Source organism: Canis aureus, chromosome 9, assembly GCF_053574225.1.
Source record: "Canis aureus isolate CA01 chromosome 9, VMU_Caureus_v.1.0, whole genome shotgun sequence".
Classification (NCBI taxonomy): domain Eukaryota; kingdom Metazoa; phylum Chordata; class Mammalia; order Carnivora; family Canidae; genus Canis; species Canis aureus.
The window spans coordinates 73,949,747-73,971,100 of NC_135619.1; the positions used below are offsets into that span (position 1 = coordinate 73,949,747).

Genomic DNA, 21,354 nt, shown 5'->3' on the forward strand with positions numbered 1-21,354 from the left:
TACTGCCCTTTTCCTGGTCTAGGATCCAGGATGCCACATTCCGTTTAGTTGCCGTGTCTCCTTAGGCTCTCTTGGCTGTGACAGTGTATTAAGATTTTCCTTGTGTTTGGTGATGTTGGCAGTCTTGAGGAATACTAGTCAGAAATTTTATTTTGCTTTTTTAAACATTGTATTTATTTATTAGTGTCTGTGTGGGCAGGGGGAGGGGCAGAGGGAGAGGGAGAAGCAGACTCCCTCTGAGCAGGGAGTCCAAATGACTCATGACCAACGTGGGCCTCAATACGACCCATGACCAACGTGGCCCTCAATCCCAGGACCCTGGGATCATGACCTGAGCCAAAGGCAGATCTTCACTGGCTGAGCCACCCAGGTGCCCTAGTCAGGAATTTAAAAAAATGTTCATCAATGGGGATTTGTCTGATGTTCTAATGGTTAGACCAAAGGTATTGGGAGGAAGACCCCAGAGGTAAAGTGCCATTCTCATCACATATCAAGGACACATACTAGTAACATGCTTCAATTTCTGTCGATGTTGATTTTCATCCCCTGGCTGAGATTGTATTTGTCAGGTATTTCCACTGTGAGGTTAATTACTCTCCCCCACTTCCATAACGTCTTTTGAGGAAGACACTATGTGCATTCCACACTTAAGGAACGAAGGATTTTAAATATCAGAAATGATTTGATTGGAATTGTTATTGAGAAAGATTGTTCTAGCCAGAGCGGAGAGACTGGCTTTAAGGATAGGTCCATGTATGAGGTCTTGGTTAGCCAGGAGAGTTCCAGACAGGGTGAGAAAAGGTGAAGAACTCAACTTAAGGCAGTAGCAGTGGGGATGGAGAGTGATTTAAGAAAAGTTGAGGAGGGATCCCTGGGTGGCACAGCGGTTTGGCGCCTGCCTTTGGCCCAGGGTGTGATCCTGGAGACCCGGGATCGAATCCCACGTCGGGCTCCTGGTGCATGGAGCCTGCTTCTCCCTCTGCCTGTGTCTCTGCCTCTCTCTCTCTGTGACTATCATAAATTAAAAAAAAGAAAGAAAGAAAGAAAGAAAGAAAAGAAAAGTTGAGGAGGCATAATTGAGTTCAGTGGTTTGGGGTTAGGAGCCTGGCAGGAAGTGGGGGAGGAAGGGTTAAGATGACCTGGAGGTTGGTAACTGTAACCAAGGGTTCATACTGTCAGTTTAACTTACCAGCTGTTGATGACTTTCATCACCTGGCAGAGGTAGGGTTTGTCAGATTTCTCCTCAAATTCAGGAGCACTTGGATGAATTTTGAATTTTTGAGGGCTTTATAATATTTCTTTGTTTACTTTAGACTTTAATTCCAGAGAGCTCATGTTAAAAACTTACAGACTTATTTATTCCAACTTAAACTTTTAGCGTTTAAAAATGAGAACCAGACAGACAAGCATATCATTTGATTGTAGAAAGATACAAGCATTTAGATACCAAAATGGGTTTGGACTTATTTGATTTATAGAAGACAAACTGTTGTCGCTTGAGAATTCTTAAATGTTAGGGTAATTAATGGGATAATACTGTGAGGGGGAAAAACGTATACCCCATACTCTAGCTTTTGATTTTGATCTGTTTATACTTCTGATAACTTACAGTGTCTCTGAAATGTGGGCCTTGTATGTAATAGTTAACATAATGGGCTCTGGAATCTATTGCTAATGGGTGAGATCTTGGGCAGGCTATTTCATCTATCTATGCCTTAATTTTCTAATCCGTAAAATTATGATAATGATAGTACCTGCTTCGTAGGGTTGTTAGGAAGATCAAATGAGCTAACAACATATAAAAATGCATAGCACCTGCTACATAGTAAGTATATATGTTAGTTAAAACAGCAATAGTAGTAATAAACTAGTAATGTTCTTCATTCAGATTGATGTACATTTCCTTCTGAATGTCCGAAATCAGAAGCCAAAACTTTGGTTTTTTGTTTGTTTTTTTAAAGATTTTATTTATTTATTTATGAGAGACACAGAGGAAGAGAGGCAGAGACATAGGCAGAGAGGGAAGCAGGCTCCATGCAGGCAGCCTGATGCGGGACTCGATCCTGAGACTCCAGGATCATGTCCTGGGCCAAAGGCAGACACTCAGGCACTGAGCCACCCAGGTGTCCCTGAAGCCAAAACTTTGAAGTGACAAAATGATTTTTGATTCCTAACCTATATTTAACCTACAGGTTAAATTTATGGGTACATAGTTTCTTAGGATATACTGAAAGTATAGATGACCAGTTGGGACATTTAAGAATTTACCAGGATGCCTGGGTGGCTCAGTGGTTGAGCATCTGCCTTCGTTTGGCTCAGGTCGTGATCCTGGGGTCCTAGGATTGAGTCCTGCATCAGGCTCCCCATAGAGAGCCTGCTTCTCCTGCTTATGTCTGTGTCTCTCATGAATAAATAAAAAGATCTTAAAAAAAGAATAAGAATTTACCAATTTTTAAAAAATTTTAAAAAGTTTTTATTTATTTATTTATTTATTTATTCATTCATTCATTCATTCATTCATTCATTCATTCATTCATTCATGAGAGAGACAGAGAGAGAGAGAGAGAGAGAGAGAGAGAGAGAGAGAGGCAGAGACACAGGCAGAAGGAGGAGCAGGCTCCAGGCTCCATGCAGGGAGCCTGATGTGGGACTCAATCTTGGGTCTCCAGTATCACAACCTGGGCTGAAGGTGGCGCTAAACTGAGCCACCCGGGCTGCCCAAGAATTTACCAATTTTTTTAAAAAAAGATTTTATTTATTTTAAGAGATAGAGATGGGCATCAGGGTGGTTCAGTCTGTTGAGTGTCTGCCTTCAGCTCTGGTCATGATTTTGGGATCCTGGGATAAAGCCCCACATGGCACTCTCTGCTCAGTGGGGAGCCTGCTGCTTCCTCTCTTGCTCTGCCTGCCATTCCCCCTTGTTTGTTCTCACTTTCTCTGTCAAATATATAAAATCTTAAAAAAAAAAAAAAAGAAAAAAAGGAGCAGGGTGGGAGTGTAGCAGAGGGAGAGGGACAAGCAGACTCCCCCCACTGAGCGTAGACCTTGGCATGGGGCTTGATTCCATGACCCTGAGAGCATGACCTGAACAGAAATCAAGAGTTGGATGCTTTAATGAGCCACCTGGGCACCTCAAGAATTTACAAGTTTTTAAAGCTTTATTTCTTTATTATTTGCTTGATTCCTACTGATGAGTAATCCCATTGTGTGTGTGTGTGTGTGTGTGTTTTATAAGTTTATTTATTAATCTATACCCAATATGGGGCTCAAACCCACAACTCTGAGATCAAGAGTCAACATGCTCCCTGGACTTAGCCAGCCGGGTGCCCCTAGAGCAGTGCCTTTTTAACAGTTGCTCCTAGTCCTACAACCACTACAAGAGAAAAGGGGATAACGCATTTATACTGTTGGACAAAAATAATCCTTTTGCCTTAATTCTCAAGTTTGGGCAGAGTGTCGTTGATAATGTTTTTTTCCTTAATCTCCAATGGACTTGGAATTATATCCACTTTTGATTAAAATTATTTGTACCTTCTCAAATTCTGCAGAGATTAGCCTATTTTATTAGCTTTTTCTAAGAGACCAACTTGGGTTTTGATAATCCCTTCTTTGTATCTTTGTTTTCTGTTTCATTAATTTCTGCTCTTTGCTGTCTTTCTTTCCTTGGATTTATCTTATTGTTCTTTTCATGTTCTTAAGTTGGATGCTTAGCAAAGTAATTTTTAGCCTCTATAATTTATTATGAGCTTAAAGCTATAAATTTTTGGCAAGTTACCTCTTCCATTGGTTCCTGTAAGTTTGTAGTATTCTGTTGTTCAGCTTTTGTGTTTTTGTGTTTTTTTTTTTTTTAAGATTTTATTTATTCATGAGAGACACAGAGACAGAGAGGCCGAGACACAGGCAGAGGGAGAAGCAGGCCCTTGCAGGGAGCCCAGTGGGGGACTTGATCCCAGGATCCGGATCACGCCATGGGCTAAAGGCAGACACTCAACCGCTGAGCCACCCAGGCATCCTTCTGTTGTTCAGTTTTAAGTGATTTTAATTTTTTTTTGGTCAAAGTTTCTTCCTTGATCGAAGATTATGTAAGAGTATTTTATCATATCTGGATGTAAGAAGAGTTTTGGTTTATCTTTTTTGATTATTGGCTCTATTGCATTGTGGTTTATACACAGTATAATGTTTATGCTACCTATTCTTTGAAATGTGTTTAGATATGGCTTTGTACATAGATAGTCATTTTGTAGATACTTTGTAAATTTGCTTGAGAAGAGTGTTTATACCTTAATCACTAGATGCATCCTTCAAAGTATGTCCAATAAATAAAAATTGTTCACTGTGCTTAGGTCTTGTGTATCATTTATTTTTTGTTTGGATGGTCAACAGATATATTAATCTTCCAGTATTGTGACTTGTCAACTTTCCGTTTTCCATCAATTTTTACCATATTTATTTTTTTTAAGGTTTTTATTTATTTATTCATGAGAGACACAGAAAGAGAGGCAGAGGGAGAAGCAGGCTCCATATGCAGGGAGCCCGATGCAGGACTCAATCCCGGGACCTCAGGATTACGCCCTGGGCCGAAGGCAGGCGCTAAACCGCTGAGCCAGCGAGGGATCCCCTTGCCACGTTTATTTTGATGCTGCTTTTAATCAGGGGCATATAAAATTACAATTGTCATGTCATTTTACTTTCCTTTTTCACACTTCAGTTTATTTCGTTGAGGAGTTTTTCCTTTTTCTATCTTCTACTGGGTTAGAAGTTTATATATACTAACTTTAATGGCTATTCTTCAAGTTTTACTGTACTCTTAATTTAACTTCTAAAGTTAATCTTTCATCTTTAGGATGGTTCAGCTGTGACTCACTACCCCTGAGTTACATGTTGTTTATCTCCAAAATTTTAGTGTTCTTTTATCGAAAGCCCTTAAATTGGACATGATTTTATTTTTTATAGGCAGTGTTTACAAAATCTTGTTTACTTACCATTTCTGTTTTAAGTATCAGTCTTCCTTTCAGGATTTTATTTCCTGAGCAAATTCTTTAGTGTAGGTAAAAAATCTCCCAAAGTTGTTGTTTATGTGAGAACATTTGTAGTTTGCCCATATTTCTGAGAGTTTTGCAGGATACATTCTTAAGATTTCCCCTTGCCACTTTAAAGATGTTCTGTTATATCTGGCTTCTGGTGCTTGGGAATTTACTGTCATTTTATTTTTGGTCATCTTTTTCTCTCAGGCTTTTAACATTTATACCAATCTTTTATGAAAGGTCTTTTTTTTTTTTAAGGTATAATTGACACACAATAAAATGCATGTCTTAAGTGAGATTTAACAATCATATATAACTATGTTTATCTAACACCTCAGACCAGGTGAAGAACATTTCCATCACTCCACATAGTTACCACCCCTCCTCCACCATCCACTGTCTCATTTCTGTCACCACATAATGGGTTTCACTTAGTTCATGGATTTCATATTAATGCAGCATATATTCTTTACTGGGGTTTTCTGTTCTTTGTTTTCTTTTGATTTTGAGATTAATCCATGTGGTTGCTTGTAATAGCAATTTGTTCTTCTGTGTCTATGTAGCATTTCTTTGTATGATTGTACCTTTGTTCTTAATCTGTTGATGGACACTTGGATTGTTTATAGTTTTGTCTATTATGAATGAGGCTGCTATTCTTTTTGTGGATAAATATTTCTCTTGAGTACATATAAAGAAATTGAGCTGCTAGGTAGTAAGGTGCTTTTTAAGCCCAACTTCATAAGGAATTGTCTCAGACAATTTTTAAGATTATTCTTTTTGTCTGTGAAATATCTCAAATTTACCATAATGAGACCTAGGTTCTTTTTTTTTTTTTTTTAATCCTTCTCAGTGGACACACTTCCTATGTCTGTGAATTCCTGTCTTTCATCATATCTAAAAATTATCGGTTTTATTGATTCAAATACTGCCTCCTCAAATCTGTATTCTTTTTCTAGGACCTTGATTAGACATAGGTTAATCTTTTTTCCATCCTCCACAGCTCTTAACCTATCTCTTATATTTATGTTCTTATCTCTGTGTTGTATTATGAATAGTATTTTAGATTTTGCAGCTTTTCAACTGCATCTACCCCGGCACTTTATTTTTTTGTTTGGATGATTTTTCTTTATTTTAAGGTACCAGCCGGTTCTTTTTCAAATCTTTCTGGTAATTTTTGGTGATGTTTTGTTGCTCATCCATGCTAAATTCTCTTTAAACGTTTCATATATGATTCTGTATTTTTTAATTACAGTATCTGCAAACTCTCACAGTAATAGTATGTTTTTTTTCAAGTATTTGTCATCTTTGAATTTGAATTTGAGATTGTCTTGGTTGGTCTTATCGTAGCAATCTGAGTGCTTAAGCCTCCAGGAAAGTTGCTCCCCCAACCTTCCTGCTAGGTCAAGGAGAGTAAAAAAGGGATAGTTTTGGTTTATAGTGATAGGTTTTTAAACATGATTTTTTGTTGCTTACCTGTTTTGAGGCTCTAGATCTGTGGTAATATGTCTCGTATCTACTATAAAATAGTAAAAGTTAGATCAAATTCATTGGAACTAAAAAAATCCCTCACACCAGTCAAACAAAAACAAGTAAATTTTATTGTTTGTTTTACTGAAACTGAGTGTGATAGTGTATTCTTTATTTCCATTAGAGTGGATGTCCCTGTTAAAGTTCAGAGTTCTCTAATTCTGAAGATGTATTTACTTTTTGTAAGAAATGTGTACTCTTCCCATTTTTAGGAAAAGAGAAACACAAGAATTAAAATTAACATTATGAAATGATTGTTCACAGATTTTAAATGAATTTTCTTAATGTTTTTCTTTAAAAGAATATGTAATTGCAGACATACTATTGGAATGCATTTTTATGATGAAAAATCCAAACAAAAAGGAAGTATATACACATTTTTTCCTCCCAATCTAGTGCCCACTTCTTTTTTTCTTTTTTAAGGTTCTTTTTTTTTTTTTAGATTTTAGTTACTTGAGAGAGTATAAGCAGGGAGAGAAGCAGAGGAAGAGGGAGAAGACGACTTCCCACTGAGCAAAGAGCCTGATGCAGGGCTCCATCCCAGGATGGAGATCATAACCTGAGCCAAAGACAGGTGCTTAAGTAACTGAGCTACCCAGGTGCCCCTCTAGTGCCCCACTTCTTTCCTAGTATTATTCCTTATCTGCAGTTTGTAGTTTTGCTTTTGATTATTTTTTTAAGATTACTTATTAGAGGGAGAGTGTGTGTGTGCAAGCAGAGGGAGGGTCAGAGGGAGAGAAAGAGAGAGAATCCTAAGCAGACTCCGAGTTGAAGAGGGCCTGGATCCCATGACTCTGAGATCACGACCTGAGCTGACACCAAGAGTTGGACCCTTTAAAAAAAAAAAAAAAAAAAAATTTTTTTTTAAAAGAGTTGGACCCTTAACCAACTGCTTTTTAGTTCATTTATTCACAAAGTACCTATGCTAAAAGCAGTTAAAACATGGATTCTCATTTGCTTTTTATAACAGCTTTATTTCACAAAACGTATAATTCACTTGTTTAAAATGTACAATTCAGTGGTTTTCAGTATATTCCCAGAGTTGTGCAGCATCACTACAGTCAATTTTAGACCTTTCTCCTCATCCCACAAAGAAACCCTATATCTATTAGCAGTTACTCCCCATCTCTCCCAAATATCTCATACCTTCTAGCAAGCAACGATCTATAGAGTTGCCTTTTCTGGACATTTCGCATGAGTAGAATTACACAGTATGTGTTTTTTGTGACTGGCTGCTTTCACTTAGCATAATGTTTTCAGATTTCATCCAAAACCGAGCATGGATTAATACCAAATTCTTAGAGCCCTTGGGTGGCTCAGCAGTTGAGTGTCTGCCTTTGGCTCAGGATGTAATCCTGGGGTCCTGGGATTGAGTCCCCCATTGGGGGCTCCCCACAGGGAGCCTGTTTCTCCCTCTGCCTATGTCTCTGTCTTTCATGAATAAATAAATAAAATCTTAAAAAAAAAAAATTATTTTTTATGGCAGCCCAATATTCTATCATATGGATATGCTCCATATAACTATGCAGTTGACTCCTTAACAGCACAGGTTTAAGCTGTACAGCTGTCCACTTATACGAGGATTTATTTACAGTACTGTGAATATATTTCCCTTATGATTTTAAGATTGTATATTTAGTTATTTTAAGAGAAATGAGCAGGGGAAGGAGCAGAGGGAGAGGGAGAAGCAGATTCCCCACTGAGCAAAGATCTGATGCAGGGCTCCATCCCAGGACCCTCGGATTGTGACCTGAGCCAAAGGCAGATGCTTAACCAACTGAGCCACGTAGGCACCCCTGGAAACTTGCTTCTTTCACTGAGTATGATGATGCATTGGAGATATGGCCATGTAGCCATAGTTTACTTATTTTTATTGCTGTGTAATACTCTAATGTATGGATGCTCCACAGTTTATCCATTTACTTCCTGAAGGACATTTGCGTTTTTTCTCCTCAGTTTTCAGCAATTGTAAATAAAGCTGTTATAAATATTGTGTGCAAGTTTTAATGTGAACATGCCAATTCTGTAGGGTATATATCTAAGTATGATTATTGAGTCATTTTTAAAATAACTGTATCTTGGGCAGCCCCGGTGGCACAGCGGTTTGGCGCCGCCTGCAGCCTGGGGTGTGATCCTGGACACCCGGGATCGAGTCCCACGTTGGGCTCCCTGCATGGGGCCTGCTTCTCCCTCTACCTGTGTCTCTGCCCTCCCCACTCTGTGTGTGTCTCTCATGAATAAGTAAATAGAATCTTTTAAAAAAAATAAAATGAAATATTGTATCTTTATAAAAACTAAAACTTTACCTGAGTGATCATTTTATTTTGCATTTATATCAGCACTATATGAAAATTTTAGATATTCCTCATTCTTGCCAGTGCTTGGTATTGTCCATTTCCCTCTCTTTTCTTTTCTTTTCTTTTCTTTTCTTTTCTTTTCTTTTCTTTTCTTTTCTTTTCTTTCTTTTCTTTTTTTTCTTTTCTTTTCTTTTCTTCTTTTTCCTTTCCTTTCTCTTTCTCTTTCTCTTTCTCTTTCTCTTTCTCTTTCTCTTTTTTTCTTTTTCTTTTTCTTTTTGTTTTTCTTTTTCTTTTTCTTTTTCTTTTTCTTTCGATTTTATTTATTCATGAGAGACAGAGAGAGGCAGTGGGAGAAGCAGGCTCCATGCAGTGAGCCCAATGCAGGACTCGATCCCAAGACTCCAGGATCATGCCTTGGGCTGAAGGCAGATGCTCAACTGCTGAGCCACCCAGGAGTCCCTCTTTCTTTTTCTTTTTCTTTTTCTTTTTCTTTTTCTTTTTCTTTTTCTTTTTCTTTTTCTTTTTCTTTTCTTTTTCTCTTTCTTTGAGAGGTAGAGGGAGGGTGCTTGAGCAGAGAGTAGGACAGAGGCAGAGGGAGAGAGAGAATCCTGAGCAGGCTTCATGCTCAGCAAGGAGCCTGATAAAGGGCTGGATCTCACGACCCCGAGATCATGACCTGAGCTGAAATTGAGAGTCAGACCAATGAGTCACCCAAGCACTCCTATTTCTTTTATTTTAGATGTTCTAATAGTATGTATTGATTTCTCATTATGGCTTAAATTGCATTTCCCTGATGGTTAATGATCTTCAGCATCTTTTCATGTGCTTACATGCCATCTATATATTTTCTTCTGGTGAAGTAGTTGTTCAGATCTTTTGACCATTTTTTTTAAATTGGGGTATTTTCTTTTTGTACTTTTTGAAGTTCTTTACATTCTGGATACAAGTCCTTTGTTTTCTCAGAATCTACAGGGTCTCTTAACAGTTTCTTTTGTAAAACAAAAGTTTCAAGGTTTTGATTAAGCTCAGTTTAACATTTAAGATTTTATTTATTTATTTATTTGTTATTTTTATTTTTATTTTATTTATTTATTTTTTTAGAAAGAGCACAGGCAGCATGGGGGCAGAGGGAGAGGGACAGACTCTCTGTAATGTGGGCCTTGATCGCAGGACCCCAGGATCATTAACTGAGCCGAAGGCAACACTTAATCTGCTGAGCCACCCAGCTGCCCCCTTTTTAAACTTTTATAGGTTGCACTTCAGGTGTCATATCTGAGAACTCTTTTCCTAAACCAAGTTCATGAAGATTTTCTCTTAAATTTTTACTTTAGGTTAGGTTTTACTTTTATATATGAGATCCAGGCTCCTCGCAGGTGTGAGGTATGTAGGTTGAGGCTCACTCTTTTTTTGTTTTGTTTTGTTTTGTTTTTTGCATATGGAGATCCAGTCATGAAAATCCACTTTGTTGAAAGGGTAATGAATTAAATCCTTTCTCTATTGAATTGCTTTTGCACCTCTGTTACAAATCAGTTGACTATGTTTATATGTCTGTTTCTGGACTGTCTCCTGTTCCATTGGTTTGTGGATCTGTTTTCTTTGCCCATACCACAGGGTCTTGAGTACTGTTCCTTTAAACAGTAAGACTTAACCAAAAGGGGTATGCAGCTTCCAACTTTGACCTGATTGTTCTGGCCTCATTTCATTTCCCCTTTTAATCTATTTGTCCTTTTGTTTTATATCAATATGGACTCGCAGACTGTTATTTTATTGCTGTCATTTATATTTTTGTTTATGTTGTTCTAGATTTGGCCAGATGGAGACAGATCTCATCATTCTTTGAACACTTTATTACCTTCTGGCATAACAAGATATTCCAGAGTCCTGTTGTCCATTTCCTGTCCTGGTCCTGGAATCAACCATTCCTCCAAAGGAGTCCAATTTCTTTTATAAGAGAACATGTTTAGAATCAAGATCTGGGAGCTAGATGTGCTCATTTTTGCTGGGTTGCATCACAGCCCTCCTAGTGGACATTGAAAACTATGAGTTTGTACTGTTACCATCAAATCCTGTCCAGCATTACAGACTTCTTTCTACACCCTCCTTTTATTTGTAATTCTTTTATTCAGCATAATTACTTTGAGACTCATTTCTGTTTAAATAGTCCTTTTTTTAATTTTATTTTTTTAATTTTTATTTATTTATGATAGTCACACACAGAGAGAGGCAGAGACACAGGCAGAGACACAGGCAGAGGGAGAAGCAGGCTCCATGCACTGGGAGCCTGACGTGGGATTCGATTCCGGGTCTTCAGGATCGCGCCCTGGGCCAAAGGCAGGTGCTAAACCGCTGCGCCACCCAGGGATCCCCCCCCCCTTTTTTTTTTAAGGAAAAGTTGCTTAGAAAAATTTATTCCATTGAGTAGTATAACACAATTTTAGGAAATTGCCAGACTTATCCCATAACACCACCAAGTGATGGTACCATTTTACATTCTAGCCAGTAGGGCACTAGAGTTCTAGGCCCACCACATTATTGCCAAACCATGGTATTGCCTGTCTTCTTAATTTGATACTCTTAATAGATTTGTTTTGGTATCTTGAATGTTTTTAATTTGCCTTTCTCTAGTGACTAATGATTTTGAATAGCTTTCAATTCTGTGTGCTTATTTGCTGTCCTTATACCTTCTTTGGAGGCATGTTTATTCAAAATTTTTGCCCTTTTTTTTAAACAATATTATTTCTTAATGTTGAGTTTTGAGGACTCTTTATAGATTCTGGATACAAGGCTTTATCAGATGTGTGATTTGTAATTATTTTCTTAGTTTTGGGCTTGGCTTTTCATTTCCTTAAAAGGATCATTTGAAGAGTGGAAGTTCTTACTTTGGATGAAGTCCAATTTCTGGATTTTTTTCTTTTATAGATTGTGCTTTTGGTATTTTATCTAAGATCTTTTTCAACCTAAGTTCAAAAAGGCCTTTTTTTTTTTTTTAAGATTTACTTATTTTTTAAAAAAGATTTATTTATTCATGAGAGACACAGAAAGAGAGAGGCAGAGATCTAGGCAGAGGGAGAAACAGGCTCCTTGCAGGGAGCGTAGTGTGGAACTCGATCCTGGATCTTGGGATCGCACCCTGAGCCAAAGGCAGATGCTCAACTGCTGAGCCACTCAGGCGTCCCAGATTTACTTATTCTTATGGGGGGCGGGGAGCAGTGGGAGAGAGAATCTCAAGCAGGCCCCCCTTAAACACCGAGACCCACACAGGGCTTGATGTCATAACTCAGAGATCATGACTGAGTAGAAATCAAGAGTTCAGATGCTTAACCAACTGAGCCACACAGGCGCCCCCAAAAAGGTATTTTCATGTTTTCCTCTAGCAGTTTTATAACTTCTGCTTTTCATTCAGTTCCATCATCAGTTTTGATTTATTTTTTGTATATTTTGTATGTAAGGTATGGATTCATGGTACTTATTTTTAATTTGAATATCCATTTGTTCCAGCATCTTTCACTGAAAAGATTCTTTTTCTCCATTGAATTGTGCCTTTGTGCCTTTGTGGAAAATCAGTTGATCTTGTATGTGTGGTTCTGCTTTTGGACTCCATTATATTAAGTTACTTCCCTGTGTGCCAGTACAACACTGTCTTAATTACTGAATCTTTGTATTTAGTTTTGATTTAGGTAGATCTTCCAGTTTGGTTCATTTTCAAAGTTGTTTTGGCTCTTTAGGTACTTTGTGCTACTGTGTGATTTTTAGAATGTTTTTCAGTTCCTACAAAAAAACAGGCTGGGATTTTGATTAGGATTGCATTAAATCTGTAGAGCAGGGGCACCTGGTGGCTCAGTGGTTAAGTGCCTGCCTTCGCTCAGGGTGTAATCCTGGAGTCCCAGGATCGAGTCCCGCGTCGGGCTCCCTGCATGGAGCCTGCTTCTCCCTCTGCCTGTGTCTCTGCCTCTCTCTTTCTGTGTCTCTCATGGAGAAATAAATAAAATCTTTTAAAAAAAAATATGTAGAGCAATTTGAAGAGAATGTTATCTTAATAATATTGTGTCTTTTGATCCATTTACATGGTATGTCTTTCCATTTATTTAGATCTTTTTTAGTTTTTCTCAGGATGTCTTATAGTTTTTAGTGTATATATTGTACCAGATCATTAAGGGAATAGGAATATGAAAGGGATATTCTTTAGTTTTGATTTTTATTAACTTTATTAACTTCTGAAAGAGGTATTCTTTAATTTTCATTTTTTGGATTAACTGTTTTGATTTTTTTTTTTTTTACTATTGATCTTGTTTCCTGCAACTTTGCTAAACTCATTTGTTCTAGTAACTTTTTGTTGATTTTCTTTCTTTTTTTTTTTAAGATTTTATTTATTTATTCATGAAAGACACAGAGAGAGAGGCAGAGACATAGACAGAGGGAGAAGCAGGCTCCAGGCAAGGAGCCCAACGTGGGACTTGATCCCGAGACCGCGGGATCCCGCCCTGAGCCAGGGGCAGGTGCTCAACTTCTGAGCCACCCAGGCGCCCCACTTTTTGTAGATTTTCTACACAGATGATCATGTGATCTGTGAATAAGACATTTTTAAATCTCCCTTTTCAATGTGGCTTCCCTTTATTTGCTTTGACTTTTGATTTTTAAAAATTTATTTATTCATTCACATTATTCATTCATTCACACAGAGAGAGAGGCAGAGACACAGGCAGAGGGAGAAGCAGGCTCCTCGAAGGGAGACTGGTGTGGGATTTGATCCCAGATCCTGGGATCACTCCCTGGGCCAAAGGCAGACGCTTAACCGCTGAGCCACCCAGGCATCCCTTGACTTTTGATTTTTAACTTGAAGTGCCACAAGGTTGTATTCCATATGGGGTCCCCCCCACATACACACCTCTTTGTTAGTTAATTTTACTTTTAGATTATATGTGGCAGTAACATTGTTCTGAAAGAGCCTTATAACAATGGAATATTACTCAGCTATTAGAAACAAGGAAACCCCACCATTTGCTTCAACATGGATGGAACTGGAGGGTATAATGCTGAATGAAGTAAGTCAATCGAAGAAGGACAAGCATTATATGGTTTCATACGGGGAATATAAAAAATAGTGAAAGGGATTATAGGGGAAAGGAGAGAAAATGAATGGGGAAAATCAGAGAGGATGATAGAACATGAGAGACTCCTAACTCTGGGAAAAGAACAAGGCGTAGTGGATGGGGTGACTGGGTGACAAACACTGAGGGGGGCACTTGATGGGATGAGCACTGGGTGTGTTATACTATATTCTGGCAAGTAGAACTCCAATAAAAAAATATACAAAAAAAAAAAGAAAGAGCTATATATAATGTGTTGCTGAAGGGTAGATGGGAGTATCTTTTTTGTTCTGTTTCAGTCTCTCCATCCTTTACACCCTGTTCTCACCTTGCCTGATTCACAGTGTCCCACACTTTGGGTCTTTCCCTTCCACCATCCCATTATTTTTCTTTAAAGTAACTGCCCCCTAGATTTTGCCAAAAGTATAGAAATTCTTTCTTTAAAAAATCTGGGAACACATTGATAAAGATTACAGATCTTGCATTTCCTAAAAGTAGGAATTCTTAAACCAGGCTTTATGAATTTTCTGAAAGTATGTTTATCTTGGTGTGTGCAAGTTCACGTGTGTGTGGACATGTGTGTATTTATATTTTGTTGGGATTTTTTTTTCTAGAGTGGAATCTAACTTTCACATGCTCAGAGGAATTTATTTAAATAAAAAACAAAGGTCTCAGGGGTCTTGGGATGGTCCCCTGTGTTGGGCTCCCTGTGCAGCCTGGAGTCTGCTTCTCCCTCTGCCTGTGCCCCAGCGCTTCTCTGCTCATGTACTCACATGCTCTCTCTCTCAAATAAAATCTTTAAAAAGGGAAAAAGAAAAAACAAAAGCAAGAATACCTTTCAATGAATGAGTTTGGGCCTAACCAGTGTACAGGCTTTTAGTGAGCCTCTTCTGTCTTAAATCCTTCATACCTTTTGAAAATAACATTTTAATGTAGTATATGACTGTTGCTTGTGGTTAATCCAGTTATACATGTCAGCTCAACACCTGCCACTTGTAAACCTTTTGCCTGCTATTTTGTATCATAGATTTTTAAGAATTTGAATGCATTTAAGAAGTTTGCATTCAGATTAAGTATTTTTAGTGGTTATTGTTTCATAAAATTATTAAAAGAACCTTTGGGTTTCTGTTGTCAAGTCCCCCAAAAAGTTATTCTGGCAGAGAGGGATAAAGGTACATAAAGCACACATGAAGAATACATATTTTAAAAGAATCTTTGAAACTTCTTTGGATGTCCCATGTCTGAAAGCAGAATGTCCTAGTAGTATATAGTGCTTAAACCACTGGGCACTTCAGTCCTGACTCTGTCCTCTTTTACTAAATGACTGGTTTCTTTTCCTTTCCTAGCATATGAGAATAATAAACCTGTTTGTTAGTAAAAGTCTTACAAGTAGATACATTTTGGCAGACTCTAGGGCCACCCTCACCCTTGATGGTAAGTGTGCAGGTTCCATTGGGGCAGATTTCAGTAAAGGGTGGGTGATGTCACCATGTTCTGAAGATTAAAAGACCAGAGTGGTGCTGTTAATCATTGTTTATTATGTCTGTTAAATTATAATAAAAATTTTCTTATTTATTTCTCCCAAGCCAAACTAGCAAGACGCAGTCAAGAACGAGACAATCTTGGCATGCTGGTCTGGTCACCTAATCAGAATCTATCAGAAGCAAAACGTAAGTTTTAAAGCACTTTTATTTTCCCCCTTTCTTACTTAATACAGAGTTTTAAAGTCACTTTTGTAGCTAAAAGTCCTTATACATGTTATATTTTTTTACATTTTAAAATTAAATATTAATATTTTCTTTACTGGCCTGTCATAAGGACTTAAATATTTTTCCACTTTATTATTTTTTAAAATTTTATCTAAATTCAGTTAACTATTGTATAATGTATTATTGGTTTCAGAGGTAGAGTTCAGTGATTCATCAACTGCATATAACACCCAGTGCTCATCACATCATGTGCCCTCCTTAATGCCCATCACCCAGTTACCTATCCCCCCTATCCCCCCATCCACCTCCCCTCCACCAGCCCTCAGTTTGTTTCCTATGATTAAGAGTCTCTAATAGTTTGTCTCCCTCTGATTTCATCTAGGACTTAAAAAGATTCTTAACCAGTGGTTTCATAATCTTTCCTTCAAAATGCTGTATAAGCTAATACTGGAATAAGTAGGAGGAAAATCTTAAAGTGCAAAGAAAAGTGTCATACAGTGTAAAGCTCCCTCAGCTGGGAATTTACAGATTTATAAATTTCTAATTTGAAGGGTTACAAAGGGCAAATGTATATTATTGGAAAACAGGCTTTATATTGTAAGACTTCAGCCTAGCTAGAAGGAGAACTTCTGAATTGACTATTTTATGAGTTTAAAATTGTATTAGGATGAATATTCTGAGCTACTTTTGATCTTACTTTTGGGGGATAGAAGGTCCTATAGCTATTAGTAATATTAATGGTATGTCTGAATTTGCTTTTTCAGCTTTTCTGTCCCTTCTCAAATAATAGCAGCAAATTTTTTTTTTTAAAGATTTTATTTATTTATTCATGATAGCCACACAGAGAGAGACAGAGAGGCAGAGACACAGGCAGAGGGAGAAGCAGGCTCCATGCAGGGAGCCCGACGTGGGATTCGATCCCGGGTCTCCAGGATCGCGCCCCGGGCCAAAGGCAGGCGCCAAACCGCTGTGCCACCCAGGGATCCCAATAGCAGCGAATTTAATTTTGTATCAGATGTATCAGAAAGTCTTTGACGTTTTCAAAGTTTTTATTTTCTTCATAACTTAAAGAAGAAAAACTAAATCTCCTTTTGGAGAATTTTTCAGTGGGGGCTCATGGATGGAATTTATGGGGATTTGTGAACTTGGAAGTCACATGCCAAGTTTTTTTTGGTGTATGTTTATTTTTCTGAAGAAAAAGATGTTGGATTTTCAAAGGGGTCTTTGATAAAAATAGGTTAAGAATTAATGCTCTGAAAAAAAAAAAAAAAGAATTAATGCTCTGAAATGGGATAGGGCTTAAAGCCACCAGTGGTAAATGTTATCCAGAAATGTGAGTGAAGGGTCAGATTTCTAGGCTGATCAGGATTTCCCAATGTGTGTTTTCTAGTATTAAAATAGGTGTTGATGGGAGAGAGTACACATGTTAAATGTTCTCCTTGTATATTCAATATCCATGTTAGCACAAGCTTATATATTAAAGAAACATGTTTAATTTTGACTAAGAAGGATTCTTTTTCTTCTTTCTTTTTCTTTTTTTTTTCCTTTTATATAGTCCCCTCCATGGAACATGGGAAATGCAGCTACTCTTAATACGGTGAATTTAGCAGTAATAAAATAATCTCAGTCTAATCTGATTTTAAGAGTATCTTAATTTTGCCGCTATCAGGCTGCTACTTAATGAGTTTATAATGAAGAACAGAATAGCAGAAGGAAGTGCATTGGCATTTCTGATGTCTTTACTGAGAAAGACCTTTTAAGTATTTTCTGTTTATTTCCCCTTTGAGTACTTGCATTAACTTATAAAACCAATCTATTCCTTTTTTTAACATGTTCTTTTTACACAGAAAGCTGAAAATCTGTCTCCCTCTAATTTTTAAAGCTTTACTTTCCTGAACTCTACTAAATAGGTTTGCTTTCAAAGGAGTCTTTCAGATAGTCAGTCATCCCATCCCCTTTACCATCTCAGTCCAAATTAAGTTGTTTCAGGTGTTTTTCAGATGGTTTGATGTTTAGATTTCAGAACAGAATTTTCAGAATCCTTATGCCAAGGACTGCACTAAATGCATTCATTCTTTACAGTAACCCAGTAGGAAGTTTTGTCCCCATTTCACAGATGGCATTCCACAGTTCAGAGTGGTTTGTGAATCTGACACAGATAGTGGTAAGGCCAGTAGCAGTTTGCAGGTGTGCTGGTTTCACCCTGGCTCATGCTTTGGGAGAGCTCATTAACGCTCATTGTTCCATATCTCTGCCATGATCCTTCTGTTCCTACAGTTCAGAATCTGTCACAGTCCTTGTGATTGTATTACCTGTGACATCTGTACAGTCAGAATTTAATTTTTTGATATTTTCTTATTTTTCCTAGACCTAGAAGAAAAGAGACTATGAAAAGTTAATTGATTTTTATTTTTTAAGATTTTATTTATTTATTCATGAGAGACACAGAGAGAGAGAGAGAGAGACAGAGACATAGGTAGAGGGAGAAAGGAGGTTCCTTGCAGGGAGCCCGAAGTGGGACTCGATCCCCAGAACCTGGGATCATGCCCTGAGCCTAAGGCAGACGCTCAACTGCTGAGCCACCCAGGCATCCCAAAAGTTAGTTGATTTTAAAATCATGGTATTGCCAAAATACATTTGCAGTTTTAATGTAAGCCTTTAAAGCTTTAAACTTTTAAAATCAATATACAAGTGTTCTAGATTGTCGAGAGTTCAGAAGACACAGGAAATTATAAAGAAGGAACAATCCACAGATTATTCTATTACCCAGAGATAACTTGTTGAACGTTTTGGGATTTTTCCCAGTCCTCTTTTTTTCCTCTTGTGTGCATATTTATATAAGTGCGATGATGTGGGTACGTATATGTCTGTGTATTGTTTTTCAGAATATTAACCTAAGCATTTCCCACATTGTTAAATAACCATGTACTATTGCATCATCATATAGGTAGATCCATATATTTAATCTTCTTCTATTATTTTTTTCTTGTGTTTTTTTTGTATATATATATATTTATATTGGAGTTCGATTTGCCAACATATAGCATAATACCCAGTGCTTGTGCCGTCAAGTTCCCCCTCTCAGTGCCTGTCACCCAGTCATCCCATCCCCCCACCCACCTCCCCTTCCACTACCCCTTGTTCGTTTCCCAGAGTTAGGAGTCTCTCACGTTCTGTCTCCCTCACTGATACTTCCCACTCATTTTCTCCTTTTTATATTCCCCAAATGAATGAGACCATATATGTTTTTCCTTCTCCGATTGACTTCACTCAGCATAATACCCTCCAGTTCCATCCACGTTGAAGCAAAACGGTGGGTATTTATTATTTCTGATGGCTGAGTAATATTCCGTTGTATATATAGACCACATCTTCTCTATCCATTCATCATTCGGTGGATACCAAGGCTCCTTCCACAGTTTGGCTATTGTGGACACTGCTGCTATAAACATTGGGGTGCAGGTGTCCTGCCATTTCACTGCATCTGTATCTTTGGGGTAAATCCTCAGCAGTGCAATTGCTGGGTCGTAGGGCAGTTCTATTTTTAACTCTTTGAGGAACCTCCACAGAGTTTTCCAGAGTGGCTGTGTCAGTTCACATTCCCACCAGCAGTGCAAGAGACTAATCTTCTATTAAAAGTTTATGTTATTTCTGACTTGTTGGCTGTTGTAAAAGAAAGCTGTAGAGAAAAACTGAATCATAGAGCTTTGTCCTCTTCCATTTTTTGTTTTTATTGTGTTTTTAGTATTTTCTTAAGATACAACTCTAAGAATGGAATGTTGGTTAACAGGAACTTGCCTAACTGCTCAGGGGTGAGGATGTAAACATAATGTGGTGCCCTGATGTGTTAGGTTCCTCTAGTCATCTCCTATTTGTGGAGCTTTGGGAATCATGTAGTTCTTGGCTAGTAGTCTAATGATATTTAGGCCTTAAAATGTGATTGTACCGTGAATGCAGACAGGCGTACACAGTTTTTTTTTTTTTTTCCATTTGCACACCAGTCATTTCCCCCTCAACTCCCTTTCCCACAGTATATGGGCAAAAAGAAGTCTTGTCTTCTTGCCATTCTTTATTTTCAAAGGATGGAAAGTCTTGGTTGTTCAACATTGATTCTGACTCTACATAGAAATAGGAAATTTGGAACATGTACAGATTGCTAGCAGGTATCCCTCATGTAAAGACATCTGTAGATCCTGTAGATCCCTGATGTTTCTTGTGTTGGTTTCTTTCTTCTCAGGAGAGTAGCTATTTAGAGCTCTGCCTCTTAGGGTTATTGCAAGTTTACAGAATTATTTTCTGGTCATTAAAATAAATGCTGTTGTAAAAATTTCACATAATACAGAATGTATAATGTAGATAATTCTCTCATAGTCACTGTGTATGTGTGCTTTTTTCTAATTTTTTTAATAGACTTTTTTGTTTATTTGAGAGATGGAAAAAAATGGAAGTTCGAGCACAAGCAGGGGGAGGGGCAGAGGAAGAAGCAGACTCCCTGCTGATCAAGGGAGCCCAATGTGGGACTCCATCCCAGGGCCCTAGAACCATGACCTGACCTGAAGGCAGACAGTTAACTGACTGAGCCACCCAGGCATCCCTAATATTTTTATACATATTAATAAATACATGAATTTTTTATCATGAAGTAGGAGCAAACTGAAAACCGTTTGTTCTTAACAGTACATATGGGACTCTGTTCTACCTCAATACATTTACAATTACCTAGTTTTTAAATAACAAGTAATGGATGTCCCATAACTTAGTCTTTTTTTTTTTTTTTTTTAACTCAAGTGTAGTTGGCACACAATGTTATTACTTTCAGGTGTACCAGATAGGGATTTGACAAGTCTATACATTATGCTGTGCTCACTGCAACTATCACCATACAATGCTATTATAGTACCTCACTGACTGTATTCCTTATGCTGTCCTTTTATTCCCATGACTTACTTGTTCCATAACTGGATATTTGAAGTCTTTTAGTTCTTCTTTCTTTTTTAAACTTATTTTTTAAGTTTTTATTTTAGTCACTTGATGCTAAAGTCTCTTGGTGTTCAGTATCACAGGTGTACTCCTTAATCTCCATCACCTGTTTTCCCCCAACTCCCCTTGCCCCCGCCACCCCCATCTTCCACTGATAACCATCAGTTTGTTCTCTGTAGTTAAAAGAGACTGTTTCAGGGATCACTGGGTGGCTTGGCGGTTTGGTGCCTCTGCCTTCGGCCCAGGGCGTGATCCTGGAGACCCGGGATCGAGTTCCACGTCGGGCTTTCGGCATGGAGCCTGCTTCTCCCTCTGCCTGTATTTCTGCTTCTCTCTCTCTGTGTTTCTCATGAATAAATGAATATAATCTTTAATAAAATAAAAGAGACTGTTTCTTAGTTTTTAAATAAAAAAAGAAAAACTATAGGGAATGATAAATCCCTAGAAATAGAGTTCCTAGGCCAAGGGGCAAATACATTCTTTTTTTTTTTTTTTTTTTCATTTTTGAAAATGGATTTAATTTTTAGATGAGTTTTAGGTTCACAGCCAAATTGAGTAGAAAGTACAGAGATTTCTTCCCATACACTATTACCCCCACACGTGTACAACCTCCTCTACTATTGACAACCCCTAAACTTGTTACCAGTGAACCTACACTGATACATCATTGTTACCCAAGGTTCATAATTTACATTAAGATTCATTCTTGTGGGATCCCTGGGTGGCTCAG

The 21,354-nt window shown here is 37.8% G+C and overlaps 1 protein-coding gene across 3 annotated transcripts in view; it reads left to right on the forward strand.

Moving 5' to 3' along the window:
- Window positions 1–21,354, forward strand: part of RCOR1 (REST corepressor 1) — a 130,043-nt gene that overhangs the window by 64,744 nt on the left and 43,945 nt on the right. For all 3 annotated transcript variants that reach the window (XM_077910687.1, XM_077910685.1, XM_077910684.1), the window contains exon 3: window positions 15,522–15,605. In XM_077910687.1, coding sequence (XP_077766813.1) covers window positions 15,522–15,605 — 84 coding nt within the window. The remainder of the gene's footprint in view (window positions 1–15,521; window positions 15,606–21,354) is intronic.